Source organism: Pongo abelii, chromosome 1 (genome assembly GCF_028885655.2).
Source record: "Pongo abelii isolate AG06213 chromosome 1, NHGRI_mPonAbe1-v2.0_pri, whole genome shotgun sequence".
NCBI lineage: Eukaryota > Metazoa > Chordata > Mammalia > Primates > Hominidae > Pongo > Pongo abelii.
The window spans coordinates 185,175,252-185,195,010 of record NC_071985.2 but is presented as its reverse complement, the minus strand read 5'-3'; the positions used below and the strand labels follow the sequence as shown (position 1 = coordinate 185,195,010).

Here is a 19,759-nt window from a genome sequence, read left to right as displayed (position 1 = left end):
TATTTTTTTAAATTGTGTTCCGCCCTCTTTTCTCTGCTTGCTATTTTATAGGGATATGGGCCAGGAGGGCAGAATCCAACTACAAATCTCACAGCTCTCCCTGCTGAGACATTGGGACAGAGGGAGTGAGCTATGGTGGTCTGAAGCATAGATGTTCCAGCAAGGGCCAGAGAAAGTGCCTTGGGGTATTTCCTGAGAAGTGGGGCTCTGAGATTTGCTCTCCTGGTGTGCCCAGACCTCAGAATGCAGAATCCAGAGAGAACAAAGAATGTGCTCATGTGAAAAGGACACCAGGTGTGGTATTGGACTCATCTCTATCACACCTAGCTGGGTGACATTGACTAAGCTACCGAATGTCTCTTAGCCTCATTTTAGTCTTTAATGGGCATGACAATAACTCTTAAGGTGATTGTGAGGATCAACTGGGATGACCCAGGCCACTGTGTCTAGCATACCACCTGCCATGGGAGGTGTGCAGTACACATCATTTCCTCTTATCTTCAGCTGTGATTGTGAAGTAATGCATTTATCATCTAATCTTCCTCAAGACTCTTGAATGTAAGCTCCTTCGAGGCAGGGACTTTGTCTGGCTTGTTCACCCCAGGATCCCCATCACCCAGTAGAATGCCTGACATATTATCTGTGCTCAGTCAATGCTGGCTGAATAATGAATGAAACCAAATTCTCTGTATGATTTCCATAGGCACAGAGAAATTTCAATATGAGAACATTGCCACAGAGACGTACAGACATTCAGAATCAGAAAGGGCTTTTGAACAACATGCAACTTGAGGTCTTCTTTGTTGAGAGGAAGACATTTAGGTTCAGAGAGGGAAGACACTTGGCCAGGATTCCACCAGATGTTAGGGCTGGAACCCAGCTCTTCTGACTCCCCATCTGATGTTCTTTATACTACATTATGCTGTCAGTCATGTCTTTAAGGTAGAAGAGAAGGGTAGAGAATTATGAAACAGAAAGACCTAAGAAAAGGAAAGCGAAGGGAAAGAAAGCATTTCCACTCAAGTTGAGAGAGAGAGACAGATAGTCAGAAAGACAGACAGACACAGATATAGAGAAAGACAGAGAGACTCAGGACTGGGACCTAAGAGGAATTAAATCCAAAACATACTATGTTACATGACAGACAGCCTGAGTGTTACTTCAGAACACTGAGAACTCTCCCCTCACTGTGGGCTCAGCAGTGCCCTTGACCTTTATCCATGTGGGTCACAGCATGAGTAACCTTGGTAAAAATGGGGAAGCCTCAATTTCCACTAGAAGCCAACCTCTATTGCCTATTTCAACCTGGCTAGCAAGGCTTTGTTTTCCTCATAACCTCCACAATGGTGCCACTACTACCACCACTGTCCTTTCCAGCAGTTCAATTACTACTATAAAAGTTCATATCTTTCTAATGCTTATTATGTGCCAGGCACTGTCCTAGTATTTTACACACATGAACTCAGTTAATCCTCACAGCCACCATCGTTTTACAGATGAGGTTAAGTAATCTGCCTGTGATCATCCCATTGGTAAAGAGAGAAGCAGCAGCACAAAGGCCAGACATCTCTCTGGGGTTAAAGCCCGGCACAAGCTGTCCTCATGTCTCACTCTGGTCTTTCTCCTGCTATCCTTTCAGAGGTCACCTTGTTTTCACTGAATCAAAACAGATTCTTCCATTTTATTCTGACATGCTTTAACCACACTTCCTACTCCTCCATGTCTGCAAATATCCAAATAAAATACCATCCCAGGCCCTGTGCTAGGGGCTGGGAATGCAGATATGAGAAATGGTACAGTCTAATAGGGAGGCTGACATTTAAATGGAACATTACAAAGTAGTTCTTTAAGTACTAAAGAGACGCATGACCCCAGCACCTGGGGAGTTAGAATAGGATTCACAGAAGAGGAGGAAATATTTCATCTGCATCTGAGTTGAGTAAATGACCACCAGAAGAGGGAGGGGACAGAGAGTGCAGGCTGAGACATGCCGGTGCAAAGCAGAATTTGGGGGGAACCAGTGGGGTTTACAATGGAGAGGGCCAGAACGTGAGACTGGGAAAGGGCTTGAGGTCAAGATGTAAAAGATTTGAAGACCAGGCTAAGGGCTGGCTTTATCTCAATGATAATGCTTTATTGATAATGATCATGAAGGACAGACCTGGCTGACCCCCATATTGACTGACACACAGAGGACTTGATTGGCTGATAGGGGTATGTGTCAAAACTTCTCCATAGCACCAGGGAGTATATTGGAGCCATTTCTGTTGAAGGCCCAGCCCTGCTACAACAGAAAAAATTCTCTTTCTGCCCTCAATTTCCTCCAAGCTGAGTCTTCCTTGCTTCTGGCTGCAGATGATGCTCCTGGCTCTGGGATGTGTTGGGCCAAGAATTTCTGCCAGCCTTCTGGGCTTCTTACGAAATCAGATATTTGAACGGGGCCCCAGTTTCCCAACACATGCCTAAATCACTTCCACTGTTCTGAAACCTACTCCATGTATCCACCACTCACTAGAGCTAGAGGGGTCTGCAGCCAAGCTGGGAAGAATCAAACCTCCAAAACTCTGAACCGTGGGAGATGTGGGGCTAGGACCAAGCCTGCAAAAGGCCAGGCGGTCCCACCCTTAGCCCTGGGAGGAGAACTTCCTAAATGTACAGCCACTAGCAGTTTAATAGCTCCGGGGCCAGCTCATGTACATAAACTCTCAGTTTTATTTTGATATTTATAGTCACTTGTAAAATAAATAACACACTTGATTGGAGGTTGTTAAGTTGGTGCTCACTGCTTGCCAAGGGCCTGGGAAGCCTGCTGGGGTGTGACCACTCTGGGCATTCTACAGAGAAGCTTGATTGCTCTTCCTTCCACCCTGAGTCCACAGCACTCTTTCCATGTGGTGTTGCTCCCACCTTAGATCTATTACTCCCTCTCATAGGCTCTCTCAGAGCTGGCTAAGGCCTCTCTGACTTCCTTGATTCCAGAGCCTCTGAGAGGGAGTAGGAGATACTCTGGCATCTCTCACCGAATTAGAAGCCTAGTGTTTTAGAATCTAAACATCTTTCAAGCTGAGATTATTAATGTCCAAGGATAGTCAGATTATAAATTGTGAGAAACTTGGAATTCTAAACTATCTGAAACAGAAATAGGGGGCACTGAAATATCGAATGATAAGAATTTCAGAAGTGAGGAGCTTAGTTTGAGTCTAGGCCTCTGTCCTCCATTGGGTTTAGATGAGGCTAAACAGATGTAGCTAACTGGTGTGTGTGGTGGAGGTAGGGGTGGGAAATGGCCGGGTAATGATTGGCAGTAGACAGGTAGACCTGGCTGAAGAGTGGGGAAAGGTGGAAGCTGCAGAGAGGAACAGAAGGTGCTGCATTCTCACTGACCAAATGTGTTCGTAAGGACATGAAAGATACCTATGAGGAATTTGGGAATCTTCGGGGCAGGAGCCAGTGAAAATTTGAGCTATTACTATTATGTAACCTCATTTAACTCAAGTTAGTTAGAAGTCTGGACTTCTAGGGCTTTAGAATTAAGACTCAAAGAGCCATGAATGGACTCATGCCTGTAATCCCAGCACTTTGGGAGGCTGAGGGAGGTGGATTGCTTGAGCCCAGGAGTTTGAGGCCAGCCTGTGCTAGCTGTCTAAAAAAATAGACCGGCATGGTGGCACAAGCTTCTAGTTCCAGCTACTTGGTGGCTGAAGTGGGAGGATCACTTGAGCCTAGGAGTTTGAGGCTGGAGTGAGTTATGATCATGTCACTGCACTCTAGACTGGGCAACAGAGCAAGACCTTGTCTCAAAAAAAAAAAAAAAAGAAGAAAGAATTAAGACTCAAAGCCTTTTAGGCTACCAGATGTTTAGACTAGAATCTAGAATAGTAAAGATGTAGATTAGAATCTTAGAATCCTAGAATTCTAGGATAATATAACTTAAGGGTCCTAAGAATGTACCTAGTCTTTTTCCCAGTGAAATAGGCTGGGGTTTGGAGACAGTCTGGGATAAAGAAGACCTACTGTGGGCTATTGCCGCTTTATGAGTTTCACAACATCCAAAGTTGAGCTGGACCTGAGGAACAATGAGGGAGGGAAAAGCAGCAGCACGTGGTTACCATTAATGATAGATGTAAGACAGGATCTTGATTTAATACTTCTCAGTGCAATTAAAATAAAAGAGATGCCCCACTTAATATCCATACCTTATGCAGAGGGAACGGAGGTCCAGAGAAGGAAAGTAATATGTCCAGTTTGGAATAATCAGTTAGCAACAGATCAGATCTGGATGTGGGTCCATGTTGCTTGGCTTCCAGCCAGTTATTTCCTTTTCACTGGTCTGCTCCTCCCGGACTGAGGTCACTCATTGCATTCTCTTGACAGCTTTATGCGAAGCAGTTAGTATATCACTGGCCTGTTTAGAAATATAAAGGACAATGAAGAAAGGAAATGGATTGTGCGATGGGAGCGCTGGGCAAAATTCATGAGTTAATTCAGGATGAGGCTGTGAATTTTACCCTTCTCCAGCCCGGTTCTGTTTTCGTGTCACAGACCAACTCCTGTCCTTGATGGGCTGAACTGGCTAGTCCCAAAGTGAGGCTTCGGTCTAGTCACAGATGGACCCTTGGCCATGGCTGAAGACTGAGCCTTGACTTTGAAAACAAAATAAGATAAAGCATTTAATGAGAAAATGAGAACACAGGGCATAATTCATACTGAGCAGAATACAGGTCATTTTCTGTACTGAGTCAGATCTTCTGGTGTAGGGGAAAGACAACAGGCTCTAGGGTCTCCTGGAACAGAGCCTCCTGGTTTCATGAAGAGGGAGTTTCTGAGAAGAAGGCTTTTTCACTATGCACATTTCAGATTTCTCTGCCCCTGTAGATGAGAAGTGACATCTGATTGGTGAATTTGGGAAGAACTTTAGGGCATGTAAAGCTCAGTTCTGCTACTTTGTTTATCTTAAGAGCTGTCTGTCTACAAGAAGCATACTTTCTGCTCTTGCTCTTGGGTCATGTCCTGATAGCCAAGGATGGCCTCGTATAGTGCTGCTGTGCTTGGTTGGGAAAGTCTGCCTACTTAGGGGGATGATTTAGCTGTACTGTGTCATTCAGGATACCTTTTGAACCAACATCTCCCAAACTGTGATAAAAGTTAATTTCTTTTTTTTTTTTTTTTTTTTTTTGAGACAGGATTTACTCTGTCACCTAGGCTGGAGTGTAGTAGCAGAATCACGCTTACTGCGCCCTCAACCTCTTGGGTTCATGTGATCCTCCCACCTCAGCATCGCAAGTAGCTGGAACCATAGGCACATGCCACCACACCAGGTTAATTTTTTGTATTTTTTTGTAGAGATGGGGTTTTACCACATTGCCCACGCTGGTTTCAAACTTCTGGGCTCAAGTGATCTATCTGCCTGTTTTGGCCTCTCAAAGTGCTGGGATTACAGGCATGAGCCACCATGCCCAGCCTAAAAGTTAATTTCTTGCTCATGTAACTGAAAGATGTGAAAAGGGTGCTCTGCTTCATGCAGTCATTCAGGACCCAAGTTCCCTCTGTTGTGTGGCTCTGGCATCTTCTAGAACAGTGGTTCTCAACCGGGGATGATTTTGCCACAGATTGGGGCATTTGGAAATGTCTAGAAACTTTTTGTTTGTCACAACTGGAGAGTGGGGAATGCTACTGGCGTCTAGTAGGTAGACACCAGAGATGCTGCTAAATATCCTACAGTATACAGGACGATCTCTAATAAAGAATTATCTGGCCTAAATGCCAGTAGTGCTGAAGTTGAAAAATCTTGTTCTAGGGCCTTCTTGGATCATTCAACCAGCAGATGAAGAAAAAGAGGGAGAATGGAGAATTATATGTCGGAGAATTTTATGGATCTCACTGGTAAGTGATGTGTAACACTTCTGCCCACATTCTACTGGCCAGAACTAAGTCACATGACCACATACAACGAACAAGGCTGGGAATTGTGGTCTAATGATGGCCAGCGAAAAGAGGAAGCAGGTTTACTGAGCATCTATCCACTCTCTGCCATAAGACCCATTTGTCTCCAACTATAACCTGTAAAGGTGCTGTTTTGGCCTCCATCTCTATTCTCTTTTATTTCTTAAATCATTCAAATTTAATCACCCATGGATTAAAATACTGAGTAGGGCAAACTGCTTTAACTCTTTGGTCTTCCCTTTGCTAATCTACAACACAGAGTTAGTACAAATGACCTTGCAGGGATTGTTGGGAGGGGTTCTCCTGCTCTACTGCTCTATCTGCATTCTTAAAGGTGATCCCTCCTCCTTCCAACCAAAATAAGACTCTGAGGTACCCCATTCCAGAAAAGGAAGTTTCATCCTGATTATGAAACTCAGTCCTCAAAGAAAGAAAAATGAATATGTTTGCAGGATTCTGAGACATCTTGCAGTTACTCAGAAATTTTCTCTGAAAATAAAAATGGCTACAGAAAAGAATCCTTGGCTGAGGGGTAGAGGGGCACTTGACTTCTAGTTCCAGTCCTGCCTCTGAATGGCATGTGTAGGCTCGGACACATTCCTTCCCTGGATCTTAGGGCTCTTGTTACAGAGTGGGCACGGTGATTTTTCTGTAGCTCTAAGATCCAATGTAAGTTTATCTGTTGCTTGAATTTCCCTCTCCCCCACCAAACTAATCCCTTTCTTGGCATCAGTACGCACTTAAAGAATAAGATCTTGTTTGTAAGGGAAGGGCACAGTGGAGGTGGATGGTTTAATGACCACCTCCTCTCCTAGGGAACCAGTTCGCAGAGAGAAGCCTTCAGGAGGTTGTCATAAATAACTAGACCCTTATCCTGACTTCCTCAGAAGGCAGTCAGAGCAATGATTGACGTAGCCCATTTGGGCAAGGTTGGAAGCCCAGAAGAATGCTCACTGGCAGATCTGCTTGTAAAGTTTCACATTAACCACAACTGGGCTGGGTGTCAGGGTCTCAGACATCCTTGCAAGGCTTGCTCAAGAGCCCCAAAGACGAGGCAGAGAATTTCATGCCAAGTTAGAAGTGAGAGGTCAGTTTATGGGAATGAAGAGTAAAGGATGAACTCCAGATAACAGTTCAGAGAGAGAACCTTCTCTCTGAACTGTCAAATCTTTTCACTTCCCTGGGCCACATCAGAAAAAGAATAATTGTCTTGGGCCAAATATAAAATACATATAAAATACTAATGGTAGCCGATGAGCTAAAAAAGAAAAACTCAAAAAAAACTCATAATGTTTTAAGAAAGTTGACAAATTTGTGTCGGGCTGCATTCAAAGCCATTCTGGGCTGCATGCAGCCCATGGGCCTTAGGTTGTACAAGCTTGTTCTGGAGTTTCCTATGAGACCCTTACAAGGATATTTTTTCTCCCATCTCGCTCAGAACCTCCAGAATAAGGCAGGCATCATTAAAACCTACTCTAATTGACATGATGTGTGTATGATTTAAATATTTAATTACTTTTGGTCAAGAGTAAACAATTGTATGTTACAAATTACATTCATAGTAGAAAAATATTAGACATAAAAGAGTTTTCTATGTTTCCTTCATCAGCAATGCTGAGTGCTGAAAGGAGGAGCAAAAAAGGGGAAAAGAGTGTGGGGGAAGAAAGCCTGAGACAAAACACTGCTGCCTTCCCTATCTGGCTGCCCCAACTCTTAATTCTCCCCAAAGAGAAGTCATTAAAGATTTACTTTCTTAGCTTGATAGGCAGCTTGAAGCTTTCTGGACCCACGGCTGCCCCTACCCACTTCCCACTTAGAAAGACTCCTCCCCTTGCAAAGCCTGAGCCAGTCAGCAAGACTCCCTTTCTCCTGAGTTTTCTATCTGAGCAGGAGGTTGCCCTGCAGCTGCTAACAATCAGGGTCAGAAATCACCTTTGGAGGCAAATAAACATCCCAAGTATGCCTAACCTTCACTGAAGCTTTGAAGAACCACCCACTCCCTGCCCCCGACCAGTCTGCACAAGAAGATAGGTCAGGAGAGGGACAGAAATTTGTTATAGTCATCTCAGAAAGTGCAATGTTTGTAGAGGGGATACTCCCTTCTCACTCCCATCCCCCCACTTCTCTCCTAACTTAATCTAAGTCGGGGAGGTGGTTCCAAGAGAGAGCCCTGTAGAGATTGGGAGCACCTACAGGAAGTGGGGACAGGGAGAGGTTCATTTCCTGGTTAGAAGTTTGCTGATGTGCAGAATTTGCAGGCTCATCCCTATTAGGGCACAGTGGAACTTAGAGGGAAAGTTCTAGGAAGAGCTTAGCCTCTTCAAAATTCACTGGAATTTGAGGGTACACATGAACCAGAGATTGAGATTTGCTGTTGCTTCTTTTTTAAAAAACAACTTTATTGAGGTGTAATAGACATATTACACATACTCAAAGTGTGCAGTTTTACAAGTATTGACATGTATATACACATCTAAAGCCCTCACCACAATGAAGATAGTGAATAGACCCATCTTCCTCACTTTTATTTGGTAAAAGTTTGCCCCTTTGTGATTACTCCCCCATCTCATCCCCCACCCACCCTTCCCAGGCAACCATTGATCTGTTTTCTGTTGTTATAGATTAGTTTGCATTTTCTGGAGTTTCATATAAATAGAATCATACAGTATGCACTCTTTTCTGTCTGACTTCTCTCACTCAGTATAAATATTTTGAGATTTACTCATATTGCTGCTGTATGATTTCTTCATTCCTTTTTACTGCAGAGTAGCATTCCATGGTATGTAAATACACTCATGTATTTAAATATCCACTCACCTGTTGATGGACTTTTGAGTTGTTTTCAGTTTGGGGCTATTACAAATAAAGCTGTTATCCACATTCATGTACAAGTCTTGTATGAACATATGTGCTCATGTATTTTTAGTTGGAATGGTTAGATCATATGGTAGCTGTAGATTTTGAGACTGCCAAACTATTTTTTCTGAAGTGGTTCTATCATTTTACATTCCCATTAGAAGAGTATCAAGTTGAGATCCTCACCAACACTTGGCATGATCAGTCTTTTAGATTATAGCCATCTTAATAGGTGTGTCATGGTTTTGTGGTTTTAAAATTGCTAAGGATGATGAGCACCTTTTCATGCGCTTATTTGCCATGCACATATATTCTTTGGTAAAATGTCTCTTCAAATATTTTGTCTATTTTTTTATTGGATTGCTTGTTTTCTTTTTATTGAATTTGAGAGTTCTTTATAGATTTTGAATACAAGTCCTTTGCCAAATATATGCTCTGCAAATATTTTCACCCATTCTGTAGCTTGTCTTTTCATTTTCTTGTGTCTTTTGAAGTATGAAGTTTTAAATTTTGATAACATCCAATTTATCAAAATTTTTTTTTATGGATTGTACTTTGATGTTGAATCTAAAAGACTTTGCCTATCCTGTGGTCACAAAAATTTTCTCCAAAAAATGTTATAAATGTATGATTTACATTTAGATCTATAACTTAGTTTGAGTTAATTTTTTATATACAGTGTGAATTACGAATTGGACCCTCTCTTTCTGTTTTGTTTTGTTTGCTTACATACATCCAGCTGTGTTAACAACATTTATTGAAAAGACTGTCCTTCCTCCCTTGACTTGCTTTTAAATCTTTGTCAAACATCAGTTGTCCATATATGTGTGGATCCATTTATGGACTCTGTATTCTGTTCCATTGATCTATTTGTCTAGTTTGATTCTAATGTCACACTTTGATTACTTTATAATAAGTCTTGAAATCAGGTAGAGTTATCCTATCAACATTGTTCTTTTTCAGAATTGTTTTAGTTATTCTAGGTCTTTTTTATGATCACATGAATTTTAGAATCAACTTATCAATTTATGCCATAAGCCTGCTGGGATTTTGATGTGGAATGCATGAATGTATAGATCAATTTGGGGAGAAGTAAAATCTTAACCATGGTGAGTTTTCTGATCCACAAACAAAGAATGTCTCCATTTATTTAGATCTTCTTTGCTTGCTCTCAGTGATGGTTTGTAGTTCTTAGTGTATAGGTCTTTCATACCTTCTGTCTGATTTACCCCTAATTGTTTAATTTTTTTTTGGTGGATGCTATTGTAAATATATTTTTAAATATTTTATTTCTGATAGTTTGTGTATCTGATGTGGAAATACAATCGCTTTTTTATATTGACCTTATATCCTGCAATCTTGTTAAACTTATTAGTTCTAATAGATTTTTGCACATACCATTATTTTCTACATAGACAGTTACATCGTCTGGGAATAAAAAATGATTTTATTCACTCCTTTCCAACCCGGATTCTTCCTATTCTTTTCTTTCCTGACTGCACACATGGCTAAAACATCCAGAACAATGTTGAAAAAATTGCTGAAAGTAGACATCTTTTTCTTTTTCTTGATATTAGAGGGAAAACATTTAGTCTTTACCATTAAATAAAATGTTAGCTGTAGATATTTTTGTTGACTTTTTAAAATGAGAAAGTTTTCTTCTATTCCTAGTTGGTTGAGAGTTGTTATCCAGATTAGCTGGATTTTGTAAGGTTGTTGGATCTTGCTAAATGCTTTTTCTTGTCTCTGTTGATATAATCATGTGGGGTCTTTTTTTTTTTTTTTTTTTTTTTTTGCTTTTCAATGTGTTAAAATGGTGAATTACATTGATTTTTCTTAAAAAATTTAATTGTGATAAAAACCTTGCATAACACACATTTTCTATCTAAACCATTTTTAACTGTACGGTTTATTAAGTATGTTCACATTGTTGTGCAAAAGATCTGCAGAACTGGCACTGATTTTCGTATGTCAAACTAAGCATGCATTCCTTGGAAAAACTTCACTTGGCCATAATACATTATCCTTTTTATCTATTGGATTTAATTTGTTAAATTTTAATATGGATTTGATTTGCTAAAATTTTGTTTATAAGTTTGTATCTGTGTTTTTGAAAGATATTGGCTTGTAGTTTTCTGGTATTGTCATTATCCGGGTTCAGTGTCAGGGTAATGCTGGCATCAAATAATGAGTTGGCGGGCATTCCTTCTTCAGTTTTCTGGAAGAGTTTGTGTAGAATTAGTGTTATTTCTTCTTTTAATGTTTGGGATAACTCATTAGTGAAGAAACTAGAGTTTTCTTCATTAGTGGGAAAGTTTTTTTTGTCTGTAAGTTCTATTTTATTAGTAGAGACCCGCTGACTTTCAACCCCTATGGCTTCGGCCCCGGAGCACCCAAGCCACGGTTCACCTACTTCCCCTTCTCCCTGGGCCACCACTCCTGCGTCGGTCAGCAGTTTGCTCAGATGGAGGTGAAGGTGGTCATGGCAAAGCTACTGCAGAGGCTGGAGTTCCAGCTGGTGCCTGGGCAGGGCTTCGGGCTGCAGTAGCAGGCCACGCTCAAGCCACTGGACCCAGTGCTGTGCACCCTGCGGCCCCGTGGCTGGCAGCCTGCACCCCCACCTCCCCGCTGCTGAGGGGGCCTCCAGGCAGGACGAGACCCCCTGGGCAAGGGCCGTGTTCATCCACCTCTGCTGTCCACGGCGACCCACCCTTCTCCCCTGCCCTGTCCCCTGGGCCACCCTTCATGCTGGCTTCTAGCGTGCCCTCTGCCGACCGCCTGCTTCACACCCCTCAGCGCTCCCTGTTGCCTGCGGACTCCACGGCCCTTCCTGGACTGGCCCTTGCTCAACTCCCAGCCGCCACCATTGTCCCTACCACTGAACCCTTGCACAGGCCACTTCCTCAGACGAGACACCCTCTCGTTCACTCCCTAAAGCCCTCTTCAGGTGTCACCTCCTCCAAGAAGCCCTCCTTGCCACCCCCAGCTGGGTCAGGGGACCTTTCTCTGTGCTCCCTCGGTCACCTGTGCTACCTCTAACACCACACTACCACACTGTATCGTGAGTGTCCATTGACGTCACCAATTGCCCTGCCAGGCTGTGAGGGCCTCAATGGTAGGGTCTGCGTTTGATTCGTCTCTGAGCCCCCTGTGCCCACCCAGGGCCCGGCACAGAGTCGATGCTCAATAAATGTATGGTGACTGAAAAAAACAAAAAAACAAACAAAAAAGAAAAAAACAAGTAGATACAGAGATGCTAAGGTTATTTCTTTTTGACTGTGCTTTCATAATTTGTGTCTTTTAAAGAATTGGTTTGCTGAGTTGTCAAATTTATAGGTATAAAGTTGCTCATAATATTCTCCTATTTTTTAATATAGGGGAATGTGTGGTAATGGCACCTGTCTCATTCCTAATCTTGTAATTTATGTCTTTTTTCATATTTTCCCTGATCAACTTGGCTGGAGTTTGGTCAATTCCATTGATCTTAAAAAAATCATCTCTTGGTTTCATTGATATTTTCCCCCTACTGTTGTACTGTTTTCTATTCCATTGATTTCTGCACTGAATTCTATTATTTTTTCTTCTGATGTTTATTTTGCCATTTTTTTAATTGCTGTGTCTTCGAGTTAGCCATTCTTCTGCCATGTTTAATATATCCTTAATCCTTCTCAGAGTATTTTTCATCTAAAACATTGTAGTTTTCATCTCTAGGTTCTATTTGAGTATTTTTGAAATCATCCATGCCTCTACTTAACTTTTGAACATATAGAGGACAATTATAATAATTATTTTGACATCTTAGCCTGACAATTTTAAATCTGTTTCAGTTCTTGGATGGTTTTGATTGCTTGATTATTCTCTCTGTGTTTTCTTGCTTCTTTGCATGCTTGGTTATCTTTGATTAGATACCAGAAATGGTAACTTTTACCTTATTGGGTGGTGGATCTTTTTGATTCTTATAAATCTTCTTGAGCTTTGTTCTGGGATGTGTTAAGTTGCCTGGACATTGTTTGATCTTCTTGGGTCTTGCTTTTATGATTTATTTGGCATATCTGAGCAGTCTAGGGCTAATTATGCCCCACTACTAAGCAAGATTTTCTGGGGTACTCTACCCAATGCTCATAAAGTATGATTTCGTTCAGCTGTCGGGGGGAGTATGCAATATTCCCAGCCCCATGTGAGCATCAGACAATGTTCTTTAATCTTTTCAAATTATTTTTCCTCCATCCTCAAGTGTTACTTCATATGCATGTGCTAATCAGGACTCTGTTGAATATCAGAGGGGGATGCTCTGCAGATCATCAGGGCTCTTTCTCTGCACGTCTCTTTCCTTTTATTACTTTGTCCATCCATGAACTGTAGTCCACTTGGTTTCCCTAACTTGCAGCCTTATCATCTCAGTTCAGGGATCCTACTGGGCTCCACTCAGACTTTCTTCTCTGTCCCGTAGCCTGGATATTCTCTGAAGGCAGCAAGCTGGGGCAGTCATAGGGCTTACCTAGTTTGTTTCTTGTCTCTTAGGGAGTAACTATCCTTTGTTGTCTTAGGTCTAGTGTCTTGAAAATGGCTGTTTCTGACATTTTGACTTTTTTATTTTGAAGGCAGGAGGGTAAATTCAATCCTGGTAACTTAATTATGGGCAAAAGTGCAAATCTCCTGGCATCCAATTCTTACCACAGATTTCTGATGTCTGGAAGCATGGTGGAGCAACCACTTCCGAAGGGAGAGCAGGTGCTCTAGTGAAGTTTTCCCCAAAAGAAGAAAATGCTGTGCTCTTTGTCTACCTCACCAACTTCCCTTCAGCCCTTGGGGAGTGTAGAAGACCTCCATGTTCATCAGGGCTCCATTTTAAGGAGAGAACAGAAGTTGGAGGATAAGGTGGAAGTTCTGATTGATGTGGACCAGATAAGGTGACATCTGGCCAAAGAGGAAGCTGGGAGCCACAGACTGCTAATAGGATGAAGGGAGACACAGCTACCCCTCTGTGGGGTCATCAGAGATGGAGGGGGCTGGCATAAAGATGAACATCTGCCTCCAAAACCATATAACTCCATATACCACATCATCTAATAGGAGGCCAACATATTGTCAGAGGCCATCAGCAACAGAGGGAAGCAGGTAAAGCCTGTGTAAGATCAGGAACCCTTCTCCACCAATGACAAACAGCCACTTATTTAGAGTGATCTCTGTTATTCCTCTTATTTTCCCTTCTTCCCTCAACATGAAAGGCACTAGACCCAGAAAAGAAAGGAGGAATATTAGAAGACAAGACCACAACCCTTTACCACTCTTTGTGGGTTTTTTTCTTTTTTTCTTCTTTTTTTGACAGTCTCACTCTGTTGCCCAGGTGCTGGAGTACAGTGATGTGATCTCGGCTCACTGCAAACTCCGCCTCCCAGGTTCAAGTGATTCTTGTGCCTCAGTCTCCCAAGTAGCTGGGACTACAGACATGCACCACCATGCCCACCTAATTTTGTATTTTTTTGTAGCGACAGGGGTTTCTCCATGTCCCCTTCCCACTCTCGTAACTTGAGGTACAAGTCTGGCAAACATTGAAGCGAGACGAGGAAATGCTATTGAAACTGGATACGAGATGGGAGTTGTGAACTAGACCAGACGGGACTTTTGGTAACTGATATTGATGGGAAAGCAATAGGATCTACCTGAAAATATCATTAGAAAATGATACTGACAGATAGGACAAATCATGGTTAACAGTTGTGGCTAGAGTAAATAAGTTGAACTGTTTATACCTATACCCCAATGGATTGCGGCTTCTCAATAAACTGGTTACATCTGATCTGCTAACAACAGCTGCTAAACATTGAAAGGGGTACTGTGCTGAGTGCTGTACACACACTATGTAATTTGCTCTTCACAACCTATAGGATAGGCACTAGTTTTTCCCCCACTTGGCAGATGACAGAAACCGAGGCACAACCAATTTGTCTAAATATAGATTATAGAAATTTCACATGTATCTCTCCAGTTCACAGGAAGCGTCATTCTCCTTAATCACTTTGCTCTTATCCTTGATGTTTTTCCAAACATTTTTGCTTATGTTGAGTGTTTTCCATTTCTCTAAGCTGTGTTGTCAGTCCATCTCCTGATGAAGCAAGGGCAGTTTGAATGCTGAATGGAGGTGGATGAGGAAGGGGAACACTATGTGAAAGTATTTGTTTTACGCAGATGAAATGTTGGATCAGAACGCACGGAACTACATCCAGGTGAGAGGCATCAAGTAAATCACTTAACCTCTTTGTACTTTAGTTTCTTTATATGTTTTTATGGGCGTCATGATAGTGCCTACTTCACTGGGCTGGCGCTGGAAATGAAGTGTGAATACAGATGAAGCTGTTAATCAGTGTCTGGCACATGGTCTGCTCTATCCGAGGATTAACCATGGTTATTATCTGTCCTTTATTACTAGTTAAGTTCTCTTCACCACTGAAAGAAAAAGTCCAAATGAACCCAAACATATGCGTTTATTTTCTCCTCCACATCTTCGCTGCCCCTGCTTCATTACTCTATCTCCATCACCACCCCAAGAAATTAGATCTTTGCATAGCAGAAAACACTTTTCCCATTCATAAGAGAAAGAATGGGACTTTTTTTTTTTTTTTTTTTTTTTTTTGCTATTCCAAGAGAGAACCCACATTTGACACTGGATTTCCACCCAGTTTTTCTAAGTACACCTCTGGTTACATTGCTGGAGGTGTCAGTGTGAGGATTTAAGCTCAGCTATATCTGACAGCTGGTTACCCAGATTGAGAAACCCCAGAGTCCTCTTCCACCCTTTGCAGTGAGCTGCCTGGACCTGCAGAGTCCCTGCAGTACCTTCTATGTGCACCAGGTGGCAGGTGCTGCTTCGGAAACGCAGGTGCGGCAGCTGCATAACTGGTTCTACGGGTGGATCTGAGCACCGGGCTCACCTGGGAGATTTCTAATAACACAAATTCCCAGGCTCCGCCCCCGAGATTTTGACGCCGTGGGTTTGGTGTGGCGGCCTGGCATATGTGTTTTTATAAAGCCCTACAGGTAGTTATGATTCAGCTTTGTGCAGGGACCTGCGTTTCGAAGCTGCTGCTTCAGAGTGTTCCAGAGAATGGCAGCCTCACACAAGCATGAAGCGTTTAACTGTGCAACACAAATCAACAACCTGGGCTCCTAGAATTCAGGGTGAGGTTTCACAGAGTGTCAGAGTTGAAAAGGATCTTGGGGCTTACTGATGAAGCATTAGCGACGAGGAGCCTGAGGCCAGAGGGAACGTGCCACGGACAGCCTGAGCTACAGTGCAGGTCTCATCCCTCCTCCGCAGCCCTGCTGACCGCGGCTCCCCGTGGTTATAATACTGTCACTTCCCCGCTAGCCCAAGGATCTGAAAATACTTTTGGTAAGCCACGGGAAGGACCTCCTCCCTGAGTCAGTACCTTTAACTGCTGTTGGAACAACTCCAAGCCTCAAATAATTCAAAACTGTGTGAAACACGTTTTTGCCTGCATTAGGGTTCACACCGGGTGGCCTTTGTCCAGAGGCCATGTTTTAATGGCTCTGCAGCGCGGCCTCCCTGCCATCCATGACTGTGGGGATGCTCGCCCCTGTCTCCCAGCCCTGGTGCATCCCCAGTCCCGTGCTCCAGCCTTCTCACGGTCCTTGGGCATATCAAAACGTCTCTGAGCCTCCATTTCTTCTCTGTGAGACAGGGGTGAGGATTACTTGAGAAAATGTTCAGCATTTCTGTGTGTAACTGTCGGAAAAAAACCAGAGCTTAGTTTTCCTCTGTACTGTGTCTTTCAACACTTTTAATTTGGACTCTAGCTTTGCAGAGGCAAAAGTTATCAGAAAATCTATAACCGAAACCCTTAACTTTATACTCGGGCAAACTGGGTCCAGAAAGCTGAATGATTTACACAGGGAGTTACTGTGAGAGGAGGATTGGCATGTAGGTGTCCCGATGTCCAACCTTCTGCCCTTTCTTCCGTATCACAATCACGCAGTCCTGGGGCCTCTCCGGTGGAGCCTCTTACTATCATTATTCTGAATAGTTCTGATGCTAACTGGTGTCTTCCCCTTCCTCCTTTCCTTTCATCAACATTTAGTAAGCACCTGTTTTATCTTGTGCCCTATACTTGGTTTCTGTTAGAGAACCTTGCCTTACCTACAGTAAGTACTAAATAAATCTTTGACGGTGGTTTAATTATTCACATTTATTCATATATTTAGTGATAAGCACTTGCTTTGTGCTAAATCCTTTTTAGGGAGGCCGTGAGGAACCCAAGGGGAGCAGATAATGACATGGTCCACAGTGCACTTAAGGAGCTGGCAGAGTTTGGGATCAGGGGATTCTGCGCGTGTGTGGATAATCAGCATTCAGGAGAAGGTGTAGTGCACGTAAGTACTGCTGTGTGCACCGCAGTGGCAGGAGGTCACTTTGGTTTGGGGCTGGAAGGCTGGGAAGTCAGACCCTGCACTTTCTCAGTGTAAACCCTTGATCCCCCTTCTCCTTTAGCCTCTCTCATGACTGGTTCTGCAGGCTTCTGTCCTGGACCTTCTCTTCTCACTCTATGTGGTCTTTCTGGAGCATCATCCATCTTCCTGCCTCAATGATCGTCTAATTCTTGATGGCTTCTAAATCTATATCTCCAGAGGAAAGTGTTTCCCTGAATCTCAGACCTTTACCTCCTACTGTTTCCCGAATGTCACTGATTGCATAACTTGTCACTTGTACGGAACTGAACTCCTTTCCCCTCCAGTCTGCTTCTCCTCAGTGAGCTCAGAAACCTGGAAGTGGTCCTTGACTCCCCCCCCTTTTCTTTACTGTTCCACCACCCCAGTAATAATGAGGTTCTTTAAACCCCAGAATCCTGGAAATCGAAACAGCCCTGTCACAGATTCCTTTCTCTCCAACCCACCTTTTCTGCCACTGTCAATCTCTGGGTACAATCAAGATTCACCAGCATTTTTGTAACAACTTTTTACCCAACTGGTCTTCCTATTTTGAGTCATGCTCACCTATGAGTCCTCCAAATTGGACCCAGAGAAGTCTTCTTATATAAAATAAAACAAACAAATGAAGCCCCTCCATCACTTACAGCTCTTAGAGTGTCTTCCCTCTGCTCCTAAACTTTATACTCCTGTAAGTGGCCTCTGCAACCTGTGCTATGGATTGAATTGTGTCCTCCAGAAATGTACATTCAAGCCCTAATCCTCATACCCCAGAATGTGAGCTTATTTGGGAATGGAGTTGTTGAAATGTAATTAGTAAGATGAGGTCATGCTGGAGTAAGGTGGGCTCTTAATCCAGTATGACTGGAATCTGTATAAGAAGAGGGAAATTTGGACACAGACATAGGAATAGAGGGAGGACAGCCATGGGAAGTGAAGGCAGAGATTGGAGTTATGCTGCCACAAGCCAAGGAACACCTGGTGCTGCTTCCAGAAGCTGGAAGAGGCAAGGAAAGGATTCTTCTTTCCAAAAAGGCTTTGGAGGGAGCAAACCCTTACCAATACCTTGATTTTGGATCTCCAGCCTCCAGAACCGCGAGACAATACATTTCTGTTGTTTTAAGCCACCCAGTTTGTGGTAATTTGTTATGGCAGCCTTAGTAAATGAACATAAACTGTCATGATCCAAATACCAGGTATCTTTCCAGCCTCCTCTGCAGTCACGTGCCTCCATTCACCCTGTTATCCCAGGCACACTGGATTACGTACAGCTCTTGAAACACACCGTGCACCTGCGTGCCTTTGCTCACACTGGTCTCTGGTGGAAGGCTCTTCCTCTTCTCTGCTTGCCCACCTTCTCCACAGCTTCTTCCTTCTGCTCCTTCTGCACCAGATATGTGAACAACGATGACTTGTTCTGGCCTCCTTGAGAGCAGGGACACTGCTGCCCTATTCTCTATCCCTGTTGCTTTAGCACTGAGCTGACGTAGCATAATGCTGCAAGAATTGATTTGAGTTGGGTCACATGTTCTCCCACAGTTTATGATGTTGCTGGGTGGTGGGATTCAAAATGCTCATTCCTCCCTCCTCACTGGATTTCCAAAGAGGGGTTCACCCTGATTTCACCACCCACTAAAAGCTAATTAACCACAGGGCATGAATTCTTCTTGGAAACCTCCAAACTGCCAACTTCTTCTCCCTCATGCTGTTGCCAAGGCTCTCAAGCGGGCTTGAAGGAAGGAAACGTGGACAAAAAGATTTTGCTCGCTTCTTTGAGGCCAACGCCTAATCACTGTCCCTCTTCGAGTGAAAAATGGGGAAAACACTAGCTAACTGTTGTTTAGTGACCCCAACGCCCACCCCTTTAAAATAAACACTCTTTTCAATTAGGAAGATTTGTCACCGGGGACAGTAATTCCATGTCCTACCAAAACAAACACAGTTGTAATTAGTTTTATCCAGGAAGAAAATTAACTCTGTTTATCTTAGCATAATTAATCACTGACCTCTTTCTGTCCGGGCAGCTTGGGGGAGGGTATGGGAGTGGGGGGTTGTGATCTACAGCACAGGGGCGTTCCGGGCTCCATCTATCTCTCGTCTTGGTTACACAGCTGTCTGCGTGAGTTATTTGAATTAATATTCCTAGCCAAGAGTTGTGGAGCTGCCTCAGAGCTAGACTTGGAGAAACCACTAAATAAGGCTATGATTTTATGGCTTCAGTCTGTGGAGAATTTTAGATGAGTACGTATCAGACGGGCATTAAGGCACGCACTGACACTGAAATTTGCTTGGCTCCTTTCATGCCCTTCACCTTGACCTCAACAAGTCTTGAGAAAGGGGAAGGATCCTCAGGCAAAGGCGTTGGTCCTTGGTTATGGAAGAGAGGCTGTTGCTGCAGTGAGGAGGGACAGGCTTTGGGGCTATGGTTTGGGTGTCAGTCTTTTTTTTTTAATTTTTTTTTTTATTATTATACTCTAGGTTCTAGGGTACATGTGCACAACATGTAGGTTTGTTA

At 43.1% G+C, this 19,759-nt stretch overlaps 1 protein-coding gene and 1 long non-coding RNA gene across 2 annotated transcripts in view; one reads left to right on the top strand and one right to left on the bottom strand.

Moving 5' to 3' along the window:
* The first annotated feature begins 5,182 nt into the window (after positions 1 to 5,182).
* LOC129050960 (uncharacterized) lies at positions 5,183 to 17,176 on the top strand. Its single transcript, XR_008514899.1, has 4 exons — positions 5,183 to 5,318; positions 5,798 to 5,883; positions 14,886 to 15,026; positions 17,058 to 17,176. It is a non-coding gene; the product is annotated as an uncharacterized LOC129050960 (long non-coding RNA).
* A 1,374-nt stretch (positions 17,177 to 18,550) lies between these two features.
* LOC100435710 (putative selection and upkeep of intraepithelial T-cells protein 1 homolog) overlaps positions 18,551 to 19,759 on the bottom strand; it is a 70,470-nt gene continuing 69,261 nt past the window's right edge. Inside the window, 1 exon segment of the mRNA XM_054549320.1 lies at positions 18,551 to 18,669. Coding sequence (XP_054405295.1) covers positions 18,551 to 18,669 — 119 coding nt within the window.